At 41.2% G+C, this 16,813-nt stretch overlaps 1 protein-coding gene across 2 annotated transcripts in view; it reads left to right on the top strand.

The window, feature by feature from the left end:
• LOC140493433 (low choriolytic enzyme-like) overlaps positions 1–16,813 on the top strand; it is a 182,122-nt gene that overhangs the window by 88,729 nt on the left and 76,580 nt on the right. For both annotated transcript variants that reach the window (XM_072591862.1, XM_072591863.1), the window contains 2 exons: positions 4,920–5,075; positions 16,123–16,240. In XM_072591862.1, coding sequence (XP_072447963.1) covers positions 4,920–5,075; positions 16,123–16,240 — 274 coding nt within the window. The remainder of the gene's footprint in view (positions 1–4,919; positions 5,076–16,122; positions 16,241–16,813) is intronic.

Raw genomic sequence — 16,813 nt, forward strand, 5'->3', positions numbered from 1 at the left:
TGAATTCTCCGTTCGGTGTTCTCTGTACCATCACGTCTAGGAATGGGAGTTGGTTGTCCTTTTCTTCCTCTCTAGTGAATCGGATTCCTGTGAGTGTGGTGTTGATGATCTGGTGTGTGTTCTCTATTTCTGTGTTTTTAATGATTACAAAGGTGTCATCCACATATCTGACCCAGAGTTTTGTGAAGTTAAAAATCACACAACACCAGGTTATAGCCCAACAGGTTTAATTGGAAGCACTAGCTTTCGGAGCGACGCTCCTTTATCAGGTGGCCCGACTGCCCTATGAAAGAGCAGTGCTCTGAAAGCTAGTGCTTCCAATTAAACCTATTGGACTACAACCTGATGTAACTTTGTACACCCCAGTCCAACACCAGCATCTCCAACTTGTGAACAAAACTGAAATAATTGTCAGATTCTGAGACTAATCTACTATAGGTTCTAAAGAAATATGTCATTGTTTTTAGTTGGGATCTGGAAAGCATTGAAGAGATCTTTGTCAAATTGAAAATCAAGAATGAGAATGAAGAGATATGCTACAACTAATTGGAGATTAGCTTTTTAGTAAAATTGATGTTCGTTAAACCAATCTTTAGATGAAGATGATCCTAAGTCATGATTGTAACACATATCGGGCTATTCAAATACAAGAAACTTCCACTTGGAAACTAAATCAGACATTTCTGGAGAAATTCAGGTCTGGCAGCATCTCTAGTAGCATCTTCAAACTAGGAAGGAGCACTCTACTAATGGCAAGACAAGTTAAGAAATGCACAAGAAATAATTAATTACTATCAAAAGTGATGGACGTGGTACATCGTGGCAAGATCACAGGAACAACTGCAGAACTGAAGTCCTATGAAACACTGAAGCTAGAGCAATATGTACAAGCAGGATATCGCCTGTGGTGAGGGAGGATCATTATTCCACTATAATTAAGGGTATGTGTATTAAACCATCTACACAAAGGTCACTTTGGTATTGCCTGAATGAAGGAGATAGCCAGAAGCTACTTTTTGTGGTCAGGACTCGACCCTGAAGTTAAAGGGAAGGTGGGAATATGTGCAGCTTCTGCAAGAGTTCATAATCTACCTCTGTTAGCTCAATTACACTGAAAACATCAAAGGTTAATGCCAACCAGAAAAGTAAACAGAATGCCTGGTATGGTTGATAGCCACACAGAAATTGATATCATCTGAAATGTCCTACCTATTGACGGTTGTGCATATGATTGTAAATATTGTCAATGTTTCATTGCAGGAACCATTGATGTAAAGGGGGAAAGATTTTATGCATTTGTGTAAATATGGTGGACTGTCATTTTCAGAGTCCGATCATGTGATGTCATGCTAATATTGACCATTTTGCACAGGAAATAGCTTAGTCTAACCTTGCGACCTGCAGAGTGAACCTCTTTAACAAAGCTCCTGCTGTTCCTTTTTGAAATATAACAATCGCCACTTGCAAGTTACCCTCCAAACCATTCACCATCCTGCCTTGGCAATATGTGATCATTTCTTCAGTGTCATGAGGTCCAAATCCTGGAATTTTCTCTCTGATAGTATTGTGGATCTACTTGCAGTGCATGGATGACAACATTTCACCATCAAGGGCAACTAGGGACAGTCAATAAATGCTGCCAGCCAGCAATGCTCACATCCCACCGTGAATAATGGGAAAAACCTGAATCAAAACATTATTAGAAGACCAAAGAAGGCAATCTAGATACACAACTGGCTTAATGGTAGGAAGCAGAGGGGAATAGTAGAAGGATGCTTGTTGGATTGAAAGCCTGTGACTAGTGGTGTGTCTTAGGGGTTTTTGCTGGGCCAATTGCTGTTTGTTATCTATATCAATGATTTGGATGAAATGTACAAGGCATGATTAGTAAGTTTGCTTGACACTAAAATAGGCAGTATTGTGGACAGTGAGGAAGGTTGTTAGAAATTGCAGCAGGACCTTTGATCAGCTGGGGAAGTGGACCGAGAAATTGCAAATGGAGTTTAATATAGATAAGAGTGAGGTCTTGCATTTTGGAAAGTCAAATCAAGGCAGGAGTTTCATGGTGAATGGTGGAGCCTTAAGGAGTGTAGTGGAACAGAGAGACCTTGGAGTTTGGATGTACGATTCTCTGAAAGTGAAATCACAGGTAGACAGAGCAGTGAAGAAGGCTGTTGGCACACTGGCCTTCAGCATTCAGGACATTGAGTCGGGAAGTTATGTTGCAATTGTACAGGATGGTGGTGAGGCTGCAGTTTGAGTATTGTGTTCAGTTTTGGTTGTCTTGCTTTAGGAAGCATGTTATTAAACTGGAAAGAATGCAGAAGAAATTTACAAGGATGTTGCCAGAACTCAAGGCTTTGAGTTATAGTGAGAGGTTGAACAAGCCAGGACTTTTTTCTTTTGAGCATAGGAGACAGAGAGGGGTCTTATAGAAGTGTATAAGATCATGAGAAGCATGGATCGGGGGAACGCACTCTGTCTTTTTCCTAAGGTTAAGGAATCAAGAACTAGAGGGCATCAGTTTAAGGTTAAATGGGAAAGAATAAAAGGGAACCTGAGGGACAACCTTTTTACACAGAGGGTGGTACACATATGGAATGAGCTGCCAGCGGAAGTGGTTGAGCCAGTACATTAACAACATTTAAAAGACATTTGCATAAATACGTGGATAGGAAAGGTTTAGAAGGCTGTGGGCCAAGTGCGGGGAAATGGGGTTAATATTAGCATATTGTATCCGTTGCTCCTGATGCGGTCTCCCCTACATTGGGGAGACTGGGCGCCTCCTAGCAGAGCACTTTAGGGAACATCTCCGGGACACCTGCACCAATCAACCACACTGCCCCATGGCCCAACATTTCAACTCCCCCTCCCACTCTGCCGAGGACATGGAGGTCCTGGGCCTCCTTCACCGCCGCTCCCTCACCACCAGACGCCTGGAGGAAGAACGCCTCATCTTCTGCCTCGGAACACTTCAACCCCAGGGCATCAATGTGGACTTCAACAGTTTCCTCATTTCCCCTTCCCCCACCTCACCCTAGTTCTAAACTTCCAGCTCAGTAACTGTCCCCTTGACTTGTCCGGACTTGTCCTACCTGCCTATCTTCTTTTCCACCTATCCACTCCACCCTCTCCTCCTTGACCTATCACCTTCATCTCCTCCCCCACTCACCCATTGTACTCTATGCTCCTCTCTCCCCACCCCCACCCCCCTCTAGCTTATCTCTCCACACTTCAGGCTCACTGCCTTTATTCCTGATGAAGGGCTTTTGCCCGAAACGTCGATTTCGAAGCTCCTTAGATGCTGCCTGAACTGCTGTGCTCTTCCAGCACCACTACTCCAGAATCTGGTTTCCAGCATCTGCAGTCATTGTATTACCACATGGACCAGTTTGGGTCTGTCTCTGTGCTATAGGACTCTAACTCTGTCAAGCCTGCAATGACGCTCTAATTGACTAATTAACCTCGTGCCGTTCTCCCGCCTTTTCTTCGTAATCCTTCACATTGTTCCTTTTCAGATAGCAGTTTAATTCTCTTTTGAATGTTTTAATTTAACCTGATTTTCAAGCAGTGCGTTCTAGGCTTTAACCACTTGCTGCATGAAGAAATGTTTTCCTCAGATTGCCTGAAATTATTTTGCCCATTACTTTAAATCTGTGCCTTCTCGTACTTGATGTTCTCACGAATGGGAACAATTTCTCCATCTGTTTGTTCATAACATTCATGGTTTTGAATACCTCTATCAAATGACCTGTCAGTCTTCCAAGAGGAGCAGTGCTATCTTCACAAATCTGTCTTCCTGACAGTCATTTCTCATCCCTGGAAACATTCTTGTGAATCTTTCCTGTACAGTCCCTGATCACTTTGCTTATTTCCTAAAGTGTAGCCCCCAGAAATGGGTCTAAGCATCCAGCTGAAGCCAGTCTTCGTTCTTACTCGACATTGTTTCTTGCTCTTCTGCTCTCTCTTCCTATTAATAAAAGCCTATGCATCCAGGTCCCTCTGACCTAACACTCTTCTTTTGAATTGTACCCTTTCTTGTATATTATCTTTCCATGTTTTTCCTACCAAACTGAATCACTTCACGTATTCAGAATGAACTCCAGCAGGTACTTGTTCACTCATTCCACTGACTTGTCTGTGCCCTTTCAAAGGTCTGCACTCTGATCCCCATTTTTCACAATCCTTCCAAATTTTGTATGAACTGAAAACTTTGAAATTGGGTCCCAGACACGAAGGTTTTTGTAATTGGTATATATCAAAGATCTCGACACTGACCCTTGTTGAATCCACTACTAACTTTTCTCCAGCCCAATGAATATTCATTAACGACTTGTCTCTGTTTCCTGCCAGGCGGCCAATTTTTGTATCTATATGTTGCTGTCCCTTTATTGATTGAGCTATAACTTTGTTCTCAAGTCTGTTGTGAAGCACGTGGTCAAATGCCTTTTCAAAAAAGTTTTGGAAGTCAAGAAGATGCATGGGCTAACTTAGATATTTGGACTAATTAGCTTCATTATGCAGGCTGGTTCATTTAGATATGCAGGCTAGTTAACTCGTATGGCCTGAATATTGTGTTTAATCTCCAAAAGGCCAGTTCATTCCTTACACTGATTAACTGTGTTCCCTGCAATTACTTTTGTACAACAGCGGATATATGGAGTTTGGTCATATTAGCTAAGACCTCTTGAATAGTAGTACAGGCTAAATGGTTTACTTGTGTTCTATATGGTGTTCCCGTGTGCTTAAGAATAGAAAATTAAATCTTACTTTGCATTCTCTGGGAAGTCATTATTTAGGACAACAACTTCCATTCAAATTATAGACATGTAAATGGATACACAAGTACAACTTATACAAAATTGTCAATTTTTCCTATGGTTATAGAATCTTGATGCGTGAACTTTTTTCTTTTGTAGAAAATACTAGTGCCTGGAAGCATATTATGGGTGGAGATGTTAAAGTTGACATATACAGAAGTGCCAAAAAATGTCCACATGGTTTATCAAGTTGCTTATGGCCCCATTCTGGTGATGGAAATGTTTATGTACCATATGTTTTGATGTCAAATTTTGGTAAGTTAATTGTCCTTTTAAAACTATTTACTTTCATGATTTGGAAGTGCCGGTGTTGGACTGGGGTGTACAAAGTTAAAAATCACACAACACCAGGTTATAGTCCAACAGGTTTATTTGGAAGCACTAGCTTTCGGAGCGCTGCTCCTTCATTTGTGAGTGAGTGAGTGTGTGAGTGAGTGAGTGAGTGTGTGTGTGTGTAGTGAGGTCAACTGTAGTGTGACATGAATCCAAGGTTCCAGTTGAGGCCCTCCCCGTTGGTACCCATACACGCACGCGCACACTCTCTCTCTCTCACAGACAGACAGACACACTCCTACAGACCCAGACACTCATGCAGACCCTCTCTCATACACAAGCTCTCTCTCATACGCTCACGCATACACTCCCACACTCACACACACACACTCTTTCACAGACATATACCCCTTTAGACTTCTCGCGCACACTTAGATATAAGTTTGTGGGGTGAATTTGTACTTGCAGAATTACATTTTATTTTGCTCAAAAACTGCATGAGTCCATGTAAGATTCTGTAAATCCCTATTTTATAAAGAGAATCAGTCTGAACACTGGGGCACAGACAGCCTCACACATTATCTGGGCCAACATGGCACCTATTGTTAAAGTTCACTTGAGAATGTAACTTTAAAAAAGTTCTGGAATTTACATATGAAAGAAATGAAACCAACGTGCCCATTCTAAAACACGAGAGATTTAAACAATCCAGGTCTTTTTCAATATATAATCTCAGTTACATCACACTGTAAACTTTTGCTTTAATTCTGTGTCTTACAATCTTATTCTCCACAACCACCTGATGAAGGAGCAGCGCTCCAAAAGCTAGTCCTTCCAAATAAACCTGTTGGACTATAACCTGGTGTTGTGTGATTTTTACCTTTGCTTTCATGGCTTACTAACTAAATACTAAAAGCTAAAGTAGGAAGTTTTCAACAAATTAAAATACTTCAGTTGAAGAATTATATAACTTTATATAACTTTTACAATATATATTAGTCAAAGAGGACAGACATGCATGGTATGTATTCGCAATATTGCAAGTGAGTGGATGGTCTAGTTAAACATTATATAAACTTTGTGTCTAAAGTAACATGCACAGCTAAAACATAATACTACCTCACCTTATTTTCTATACAGCTGGTCAAAATAAAAATGGAGATTGTCAATGTAAAATCGTTATCTTTCGTTGATGCAGTCTGTCTACCCATGACTTTCTATCAGTGGAGTGGCAAAGTTCGATTTAAGTCAAGGAAATCTAATAGGAACAGCAGGGAGGGCCTGATTAATGAAGACTTTTATAGACACAAACTAGAAGAATTAGGTTGGGGGCAACTGTTTGAAGGTAAATCTACATTGAACATGTGGGAGTCTTTTAAAGGCCAGTTGATCAAACTTCAGGACAAGTATGTTCCTGTGAGGATGAAATTTTGAAAGGTAGTCAAGAAAAATAAGGAAGCATATGTATGGTTTAGGAAACAGAAATTAAACAAGGCCCTCGATGCGTATAAAAGAAGCAGAAAAGACCTTAAACAAGAAATTAAGGCTAGAAAAGGCCATGAAATGTATTTGGCTAGGAGGATTAAGGAGAATCCCAAGGCATTTTAAATGTCTATTAGGAACAAAAGAGTAACTAAGGAAAGGGTGGATCTATTCAAGGACAGGAGGGAATTTATGCATGGAACCAGAGGAAGTGGATGAGGTCTTTAACAGGTACTTCACATTGATATGCACCAAGTAGAAGGACATGGATAATGGTAAAATTAAGATATTCTGGGGAATGTCAATCTTAAGAAGTAAAAAGTATTGGGTGTTTTGAGAAGCAGTAAGGTAGACAAGTACCCAGGTTCGGACGGGCGGCAAGGGAGGAGATCCCTGGGGCCTTGATCAAGATCTTTGTATCCTCTTCAGTCACAGGTGAGGTCCCAGAAGATTGGAGAACAGCCAATGTTGTTCCTTTGTTTAAGAAGGACAATAGGGATAATCCAGGAAATTATAGGCCAGTAAATCTTATAAATTATTGGAGAAAACTTTAGGAACCGGATTGCATGATTTTGGAGAGGAATGGACTTATTTGGGATAGTCAGTAGGGCTTCATGTGGTCGGCTGGGGTCTTGTCTCACAAACTTGAAGTAATGAATATGACTGAAGGTAGGACAGTAGATGTTGTCCACATGGACTTTACTAAAACATTTGACAACGTCCTTTATGGTAGGCTGGCCCAGAATATTAAATCACAAGGCATCCATGGTGAATTAGCAAGTTGGATGTAAAATTGGCTTGGTCTTAGAACACAGAGTGCAGTTATGAAGGAAAGTGTTTTTTCTGTCGGGAGGTCTGTGACCAGTAGTGTTCAGTGCTTGGACTTGTGTTGTTTGTAGTATATAGCAATGATTTGGATGACAATCAAGGTGGCCTGATTAGTAAGCTTGCAGGTGACATGAAAATTGATGGATCAGTGGATATTGAGGAAGGTTATCAAAGGTTACAGCAGGATATCAATCAATTGGAAAATTGGGTGGAGAAATGGCAAATGGAGTTTAATCCGTTCAGAAATGAAGTGATGGATTTTGGGAGGTCAAATGCATGAGGAAGGTATACGTTAAATGGCAGGACCCCGAGGAGTGTTGATATACAGAGGAATCTGAGAATGTAAGTCTGTAGTTCCCTGAAAGTGGCATCATAAGTGGACAAGAAGGCATAGGCAGGAAGTCATGTTATAGCTGTATAAAACCTTTACTTAGGTCACATTTACAATATTGTGTGCAGTTCAGGTCACCACAGTACAGGAAAGATCTGGGGGCTTTGGACACGTTTACCAGGATGTTGCCTGGATTGGAGTGTATTAGCTATAAGGAGAAGTTGGACAAACTTGGATTGTTTTCGCTTGAGCTCGGAGGCTGAGGGGGTGACCTGATGGAAGTATATAAAATTATGAGAGGCATGGCTAGGTGTACAGTCAAAACCTTTTTCTCAGGATGAAAATATCAAATACTCCGGGCACAGGTTTAAGACGAGACATGAAAAGATGTGCGAGGTAAGTTTTTTTTTACACAGAGGGTGATAAATACCTGGAATGTACTGGCAGAGGAGATAGTAGAAGCAGATACAAACAGCAATGTTCAAGAAGCATTTGAGCAAGCACATGAACGTGCAGGGGATAGAGGATATGTATATACAGGCAGATAGGATTAGTTTTGAATGGCTTCATGGTTGGCACAGACATGGTGAGCTGAAGGGCCTATTCCTGTGTTTCATTGTTTAATGGTCTATGTCATTGAGTCAGTTTTCTCAGTAAAACCTAACAAGAAAAGTGAAGGACGTCCCTTCACACAGATGGCTTTAAACTTTTAGAGATAATGAGCTAGATAAAGAATGGTTTTCTGTAGCTTGCTTTCCCTGGAACAGGTTTCTTAGTCATAGAGTCATAGAGATTTCCAGCATGGAAACAGACCCTTCGGTCCATTTTGTCCATGCTGACCAGATATCTCAACCTAATCTAGTCCCATTTGCCAGCATTTGGTCCATATCCCTCTAAAACTTTCCTATTCATATACCCATCCAGATGCCTTTTAAATGTTGCAATTGTACTAGCCTCCACCACTTCCTCTGGCAGCTTATTCCATATAAGTACCATCCTCTGCGTGAAAAAGTTGCCCCTTCGGTCCCTTTTATATCTTTCCCCCTCACCCTAAACCTATGCCCTCTAGTTCTGGATTCCCCCACCCCTTGCTTAAAGCCCGAGGGTTAGAGCGTGAGGGGTGACCAGGAATCTGTCCCTTTCTTAACATTTGCAAGAATGTATTAGAAAGATTTGTAGGTTGGCAGTCAACCCGCCTGGCCACATTATGAACACAGTTTCTATGGCCATCAAGTCTTAGGTAGGTTTTGAGCCTGGAGGGTCTAGCTCAGAGACAGAGATGCTAACTACTGCACCATTTGAGCTCCCAGTCATCAAAAGGTTTCCTTAGTGAGTTTGGAGATACGGGATCTCTTCATGAAAACGTAGAAGAAAAGATTATGCTTCTATTGACTTCACCATCCCAGAAGTAGCCAGAACCTCCCCAGCACAGTGGTATTTAACTTAATACCTGTTCATACTCTCAAGGTCAAAAAAACCTCACTTGTTTGCTTTATCTTACCCAAGGCCTCTTATGGAGAGTCCAGGGCAGGGCAGCTTCACAACCAGAGGTTAAAATCCATTCTCAAAACATCCAGCAGCAGGTGAAGCTTCACTGTCCAACTCCACTTCTTTCAAGGACCACCCTTCAGAGTTCCATGAAATCCTAGGTTCCCATTTCACAATGATGCTAAACAGAGAGAACTCTGCATGGTACTAAACTTGAGCAGCGGCACTGAAATCCTATCAAATTCCACAAACCTCTTACCCAGTGTTGCCTAAGACCTGAATTGCTCCAAAGTGCAAACAAATACTTGAGGACACCAAAATAGGAGGATTAGTAATTTGTAGATGGGAAAGGATATTACAAAGGGACAGAGATGGATTTTGAGTGGATAAACTGTCACAGATGAAGCACAGAGTAGAAAAAGCAAGTGTGAGATCACATGTTTCATATCTAAAAGAAAAATGTGGCTTGTCCCATGCTCAGAGGTCCATACCATCATCAAACAAGATTTCTGACTAGCAAGGAATTTCACATTTTTAATACCAGTTTCATTTGTGACCACAGGAAGCAGTTCCTGTAGGTATGCAGCCACTATCTAGGGAGCTGTCATAGTGCTTACATTGCACACCTAGAATCTGCAAATGTTTGCCCCTCTCCCTGCATCATTGTCAGGGCTGACTATGGGAGACCATGGCTAATGACTCCAGTGTGAAACTTTCAGACTGATGGCAAACAGCCACTACAATGCAGCACAAATAGCCACTAGAGCTATGGTTGATGAGATGGCTGGGCATCTGAAAGTATGCCTCCATTGCCATCAGCCATTCAGGAGGAGTATTTCTTTGTTAGTACTTGTACTCAATGTACTGGAGCTCCAGAATAGCCTTTTGTTTGCCTTGCCCTGTATAACCTAACTTAACAACAGCTTGAGAACTTGGAATGTGGGCCAGCCATTTGGCTTCCTGGATGAGAAATAAGGGATGTCTGACAAAGGTGCAGAAGGAGCAAACTCTGATGCCAAGGATGCTGAGAAAGCTTAGGATGAAGCCCAAGAGAACCTGATAGTAGTTAGGTTTGAGAACACATATTTTGCATGAACATTTCTGGTCATTTCAGAAATGATAGGCAATTATTGCCCTCAAGGAAGGGCTTGTTTTATAACAGGGAAACATTATAACTCTCTATTTGTCATACCTTGTACATTATAATGCACCTTTTGCAGTAAAATGCTCCTTTTCATTTTGCTGACCAGGTCATATTTTGGAGTTCTATGGGCTTACATGGTAGGCATGTATGGATAATGCAAAGCTTAGTTTACAAATGCCACTCATTTATCAAACAAATGTTATGCTGATTGAATCCTGAGGGACAATAATGTAGCTTACATTCTCATTTCTCAAAGGATAAGACATTCCAGCTGATAACTGTGAAGAGAACCTCAGAACTCTTTGCAATACTCTGGATGATGTGCATATGAGTATGTAGGGTAATCTTGGCCACTCATGGTAGTCTACAATGAAATGGGAATACAGTATTGTGTCGGTAATGCCACGAGACTAGTAATCTGGAGATATGAGATAAAAGCCCCGAGGTCTTGGTTATTGATGATGTTTAAATTCAGTGAATAAATCCTGAGCATTAGCTTACCTCCAGTTGGAGACCTTGAAAGTACAATTGACTGTTGTAAAAGATCAGCTGGCTGACTACTGTTCTTTAGAGAGGGAAATCTGCCCTATTAACCAGTCTGACCGACATGTGCTTCCAGATACACAGTAAGAAACGTTGATTCTTCTCCCCTCTGAAATAGGTTAGCAAAGCATTGGTTTGAGAGCAATTGGTGTTCGGCAACAAATGTTGTCAGCAAAACCAACTTCCCACAAAAGAATTAGCAGAAGTTGGAAAACTTTATAGAGTAAATGAAACCAAAGGAATGCAGACAAGGTTTTCTGTTATTGTTGACTATAGTGATGTATAGAAGATTTATAACTATACATCCAAGATGACTTCAATATTCTTTAATCTCCCCTTTTCTCACACTAATGTGAGTAGTGGAAACCTACTGACTCCTTTGCTGCGTTGCCTCAGATGACTTTGGCAGGTTTCCTCTGGTAGCCTAGGGCCTAGAGGACCCTGGCTTACTGTTTGGACTACTGCACCAGTGCAGGTAAAATTTATTCAACTAAGCTGATGATAGCATATGGGTGAGAGTCAAAACGTGTAGTGCTGGAAAAGCACAGCAGGTCAGGCAGCATCCTGAGGAGCAGGAGAATCGACATTCCGGGCATAAGCCCTTCATGAGGAATAAAATGGGTCCCCGACATACATGAAGTGGTGCAGGAGGCCACCCTGAGTACCCTGAATTCCTTGGTTGCCCATCTATTCATTCCTTGTCCGTGTTGATGGCCATGGGCACCTCCTTCACCTTTTGAGGGATGGCACACTTCGAGTTGAAGGCCAGGGTTCCCTGGCCCTGTCTCACCAAGCCAGTGAATAAATTCCTGAAGAAGGGCTTATGCCCGAAACGTCGATTCTCCTGTTCCATGGATGCTGCCTGACCTGCTGCACTTTTCCAGCAACACATTTTCAGCAGTGAATAAATGTATCCAGTACTCAATGAAGTGAAAATGAGAGTAAATATCCAGCAGATATTGACAGTCTACTTGGAGTCTTGCTGGAGCCATGACATCAGACAAAACTTGGTCAGCCTTCTGTATCCTGTGGCCTAGTCTATGAGAGGTGTTTGGCACATCTCCTGGACATTCCCCTGCTTGCCTCTCCCATTTCTGTCAGCTCATTAACTGCTGAGTACAGAGATTCATTAGCTGTATTGGACTCAACAGGGGCATGTTCTCTAGCAGTTCTACAAGTGTTAGAGACCTCAGCTATTTCTTTAATCATTATTGTGGGTCATGTCACTGCAGTGCTCACCAGTAGGTGACCCTGAGCCGACTCTAAACACATTACCCATTGAGATGAATGTTTCTGCATTGGTGGAGGAGGAGATGAATTTCCTTGATGGTGCATTCTCTGGAGCTCACTGGACAACTCCCCAGTTGCCTGGATGGGGGCAGCTCCAACAACACTCAAGAAGCTTGACCCCATCCAGGACAAAGCAGCTACATGATTGGCACCATACCCATAAGCATCCATTCCTTCCACACTTAACTGACACTGAGGAGCAGCAGTGTGTACCGGTTACAAGATACACTGCAGAAATTCACCAAGGTACCTTATATGGCACCTTCCAAACCTATGAGCACTTCTAGAAGGACATGGGCAGCAGATACATGAAAACATCACCACCTGCAAACTCCCCTTCAACCCACTCACCATCCTGACTTGGAAATATATTAGTGTTCCTTCAGTATAACTGGATAAAACTCCTAGAGCTCTCTTGTTAACAGTATCATGAGTGTACCAAGAACACATAGACTGCAGCAGTTTAGAATGCAGCTCACCACCGCTACCTCAGTGGGTAATAGACTAGCCAATGATGTTCAAATCCCTTGAATGATTTTTTAAAAAATAACTCCAAATATAATTGCCACAGGTTTTCATGAGAACAGTCTAGTCTATATTGTGACTTTATGGAAAATAGCACTACCGTAATTCACTTGCAAATGTGTGCCAATGTTTGAGCCCCACTGCTTCTGGATCTTTACAAAACTTAAAGATTTGATCAAATTAATCACTTTCCCCAATTTTCCAGTCTGATTAACTCAAATTAACAGAAAATACTGACCAGTTTTCAGTATATAAAAGGAAATTACTATTTATATCGCAATTAGATCAGTTCTAAACACCGTGATTGTGGTTGTTAGAGCTCAGTTATCTCAGCTCCAGGAGATTTCTGCAGAAGTTCCTCAGAGTAGTCTCCTAGGCCCAACCATATTTAGCTGCTTCATCAATGACCTTCCCTCCATCATAAGGTCAGAAGTGGAGGTGTTTACTGATCATTGCGCAATGTTCACCATTTGTGACTCCTCAGATACTGAAGCAGTCCATGTTCAAATGCAACAAGATCTGGACAATATCCACGCTTGGAGTGACAAGTGGCAAGTAACAGTCACACCATATGTCAGGAAAGGATAATTTCCAATAAGGGACAATCCAATCACTGTCCCTTGACATTAAATGATGTTACCATCACTAATATTCCCACTATCAGCATCTTGGGGATTTCCATTGACCAGAAACTCAACTGGACTCACTATAAGAACACAGTGGCTGTAAGACCTGCTAGGAAAGCTGTGAGTAACTCACCACCTGAGTGTGATGGAATATTTCCCATTTGCCTGGATCAGTGTAGCTGCAACAATGTCCATGAAGCTTGACTCCATCCAGGACAAAGTAGACTGCTTGATTGACACCACACCCACAAGCATCCACTTCCTCCACCACCAATACTGAACAGCAGCAGAGTGTATAATCTACACGATGCACTGCAGAAATTCACCAGTGATCGTTAGATAGCATCTTCCAAACCCATGACCACTTCCAGCTAGAAGGACAAGGGCAGCAGATACTGTACATGGGAACACCACCTGCAATTTCCACTCCAAACCATTCACCATTTTGACTTGGAAAATATCACTGTTCTTTCACTGTCGCTGGATCAAAACCCTGAAATTCTCTCCCTAAACGTATTGTGGGTCACCCAACAGCATATTGAAGAAGGCAGTTCACCACCACGACCTCAAGAAGAACTAGGGACAGGTGGTAAATGCTGGCCAGCCAACAACATCCACATTCCATGTGTGAAATGAAAAAGAAAAAAACTGAACCCATAACTCTACAAATATCTACACTTTAACTATTCTCACCACATAAATACACATGCAGAAAGCCATAGAATAAAAACCAAAAACAGTGTAAATGGAGGAAAAAAAATCCTCAGGGAATTCAGTCCAGTACCATTAGTGTCAGTGCAATGTCCTTCTTCTTCCAAGTCCTTTTCAGATCTGATCTTTCAATTCTTTGCTAAAGACACAGGCAGATTCAATTTTTTTCATTCGTGGGTTTAGGATGTCACTGACTAGACTGGCATTTATGGCCAATCCTTAACTGTCCGGAGGGCAATTAAGAGTCAACCACATTGCTGAACCTGAGCCACATACAGGCCAGACTAGGTAAGGATGGCAGTTTCCTTCTGACATTAGTGAACCTTACTGATGAATCTCAGTCACTGGGTGCAGCTCATATTAAATGGTGGGAGAAAGTAGATAGCTATCTATCAGTTCTTGGGTCCTTCTCTGCAGTGAGAGGGCAAGAGAGAGAGATGCTATCTTCTTACAGTCTGGAGGCTTTCAGGTCATCTGTCCCTCTGCCTAGAAGCCAATCAGAGAATTGTTGTCATGCAGATGATTCCTGGCCTATACATCTGGGCCTGATTGAAAAACCAAGCATCGGTCTGTCTCTGGATAAGACCTGTCCTGTTCACACACTTAAGGGTGCCGTTGACTGTTTAACATCATTCCCACTGCTTGATCAAAGCAAATATAAACACAACCCACAATGAATTTCAGTGACTTCTCTTCGAAATTGCAACAACTCCTTGTATAGTTCTTCGTTTAAAACAATTATTTTCCTATTTTGATCCACAATTAAAAATAAATTAAAACATATGATCTTTACATTGCAACGTGAATATCTCCAGTCAGTGCTCATGGCAGAAATCACACGAGTGCAGCAAACCAGGAGGACCATTGGTACATTTTGTCCCAAACAGAAATTTCAGTGCAGGTGGCCAAATTAAAACTGAGAACCCAGAAAAAGGATACTCTTTAGAACATTTGATAAAAGTAAGGAGACACTTCCTTCAAACCAAACTTTTGCACCAGCTATAGAAACTAAGTAATAAGATTATATAGAATAATACACCATCAATGGTACTCATTCAGCCCCTTGAGACTGTGCTGGCTCTTTGAAAGAGTTATCCATTTAGTTCAACTCCCTTTCGTTTTCCCTGTAACCCTGCAAGCCTACTTCCTCTTTCAGTATTTACTCAAATCCATTGTGAAATTTGCAGAAAAAAACACTAAAACCTGGAAATGATGGAACTGCTCTGAATTTGTCTTATATACCTGAAAACGGAGCTTCAATTCCACAATCAGATTGATACGTAATTAACTGGTTTTCCCCCTATAGTTTCAAGAAGCATTTTGCAGATCATAACATCTCACTGTGTTAAGGATATAGTGGGAGCTTCAATAATTAACCTATTCTATAGTCATTAAAACTCCTGCCATTGAAAATACTAGAACTCTCTATTACTCCATCAAAACTCCATAGAAGTTTGAATACTATTATATTTCCCTTAACTTTATATTCAGGAAACAATCCTGGGTTCTCAAAACCCCCCAAACAATTGAGCTACCTCATCCTTGGTAACATTCTAGGATATGCCCATTGCACCTTGTTAAAGACTTTACTATTCTTCCTAAGGTCTGACACCAGAATTGAACACCATACTCCAGCCAGGACCGAACCAGTGATTTATTGCATTAAATACTTTTAACATAACTACTTTGCTTTTGTGCTCTGCCTCTTTTATGACACACACATTTAGAAATCATTTATGTCACTGGCTAGGCTGGCATTTATTGCCGATCCTTAACTGTCCGGAGAGCAGTTAGGAGTCAACCACATTGCTGAATCTGAGCCACATACAGGCCAGACTAGGTAAGGTACTTCGGCAAGGAAACAAACTTCAAATAAATAAAGGAGTGTTGTATAACTGCAAATGTAATCTAGACTTTGGTCTGAAAAATCCTATGAATATCTATCTTTGTTTCAATATACAAACAACACAAACAGCAATGAAGTATGAACAAAATGGTTTCAAATTTTAATTGTGATCATTGGAAAAATAATTATTGCAAACTGTTTGACATCTTTTGTAGATCAAAACGAGCAATTATTGTTGCGTATTGCCTTGGATGAGTTTGGATTTTTGACATGTGTCAAGTTTAAACGCAGAGTATTTGAGAGTGACTACATTCAAATTGTTTCAGAGTCAGGGTAAGTGACAAAGATACTTGTATAAAGGGTTTAATTGACTCCCTGCCCAGCCATCACCTCTTGCTGGGTATTCCTTTCTATTTCTCTGGGAATGCTGGTGATGAACTTTGTTCCATTCCATCATTTCTATATCTGCTGAGCATGGGGAATGAATTTTGCTGTTTACCTGATGAATGATCAAACCATTCAAAATTATTTTTATCATGTTTTCAGCAACCATAATTTAAATCAAGACAATTATTTCACAAAAGATTGTACTAATATGTTCTCCAGTGTTGTCTTCAACATATTTTAATAACTTGGTTAAAATTTTAATGAAAGATCTAAGCCTGCCTTAAAAGTTTTGGTGAGAAATAAAACAAAATTACAGGTGCTGGCTCCAAAGTAGATAGGCAGGGGACTGGAAGAACACAGCAAGCCAGGCAGGAGAAGTTGACCTTTCGGTGTAACACTTTTTCAGGACTGGGAATGGGTGCAGGCGGAGCTGCAGACAAAGGGGATAGCAGGGGTAGGGTGGTGAAGCGAGGATAAGTGTCAAGAGTGTGGTGATTGAAAAGCACAGCAGGTCAAGCA

Source organism: Chiloscyllium punctatum, chromosome 22 (genome assembly GCF_047496795.1).
Source record: "Chiloscyllium punctatum isolate Juve2018m chromosome 22, sChiPun1.3, whole genome shotgun sequence".
In the NCBI taxonomy this organism is placed as follows: domain Eukaryota; kingdom Metazoa; phylum Chordata; class Chondrichthyes; order Orectolobiformes; family Hemiscylliidae; genus Chiloscyllium; species Chiloscyllium punctatum.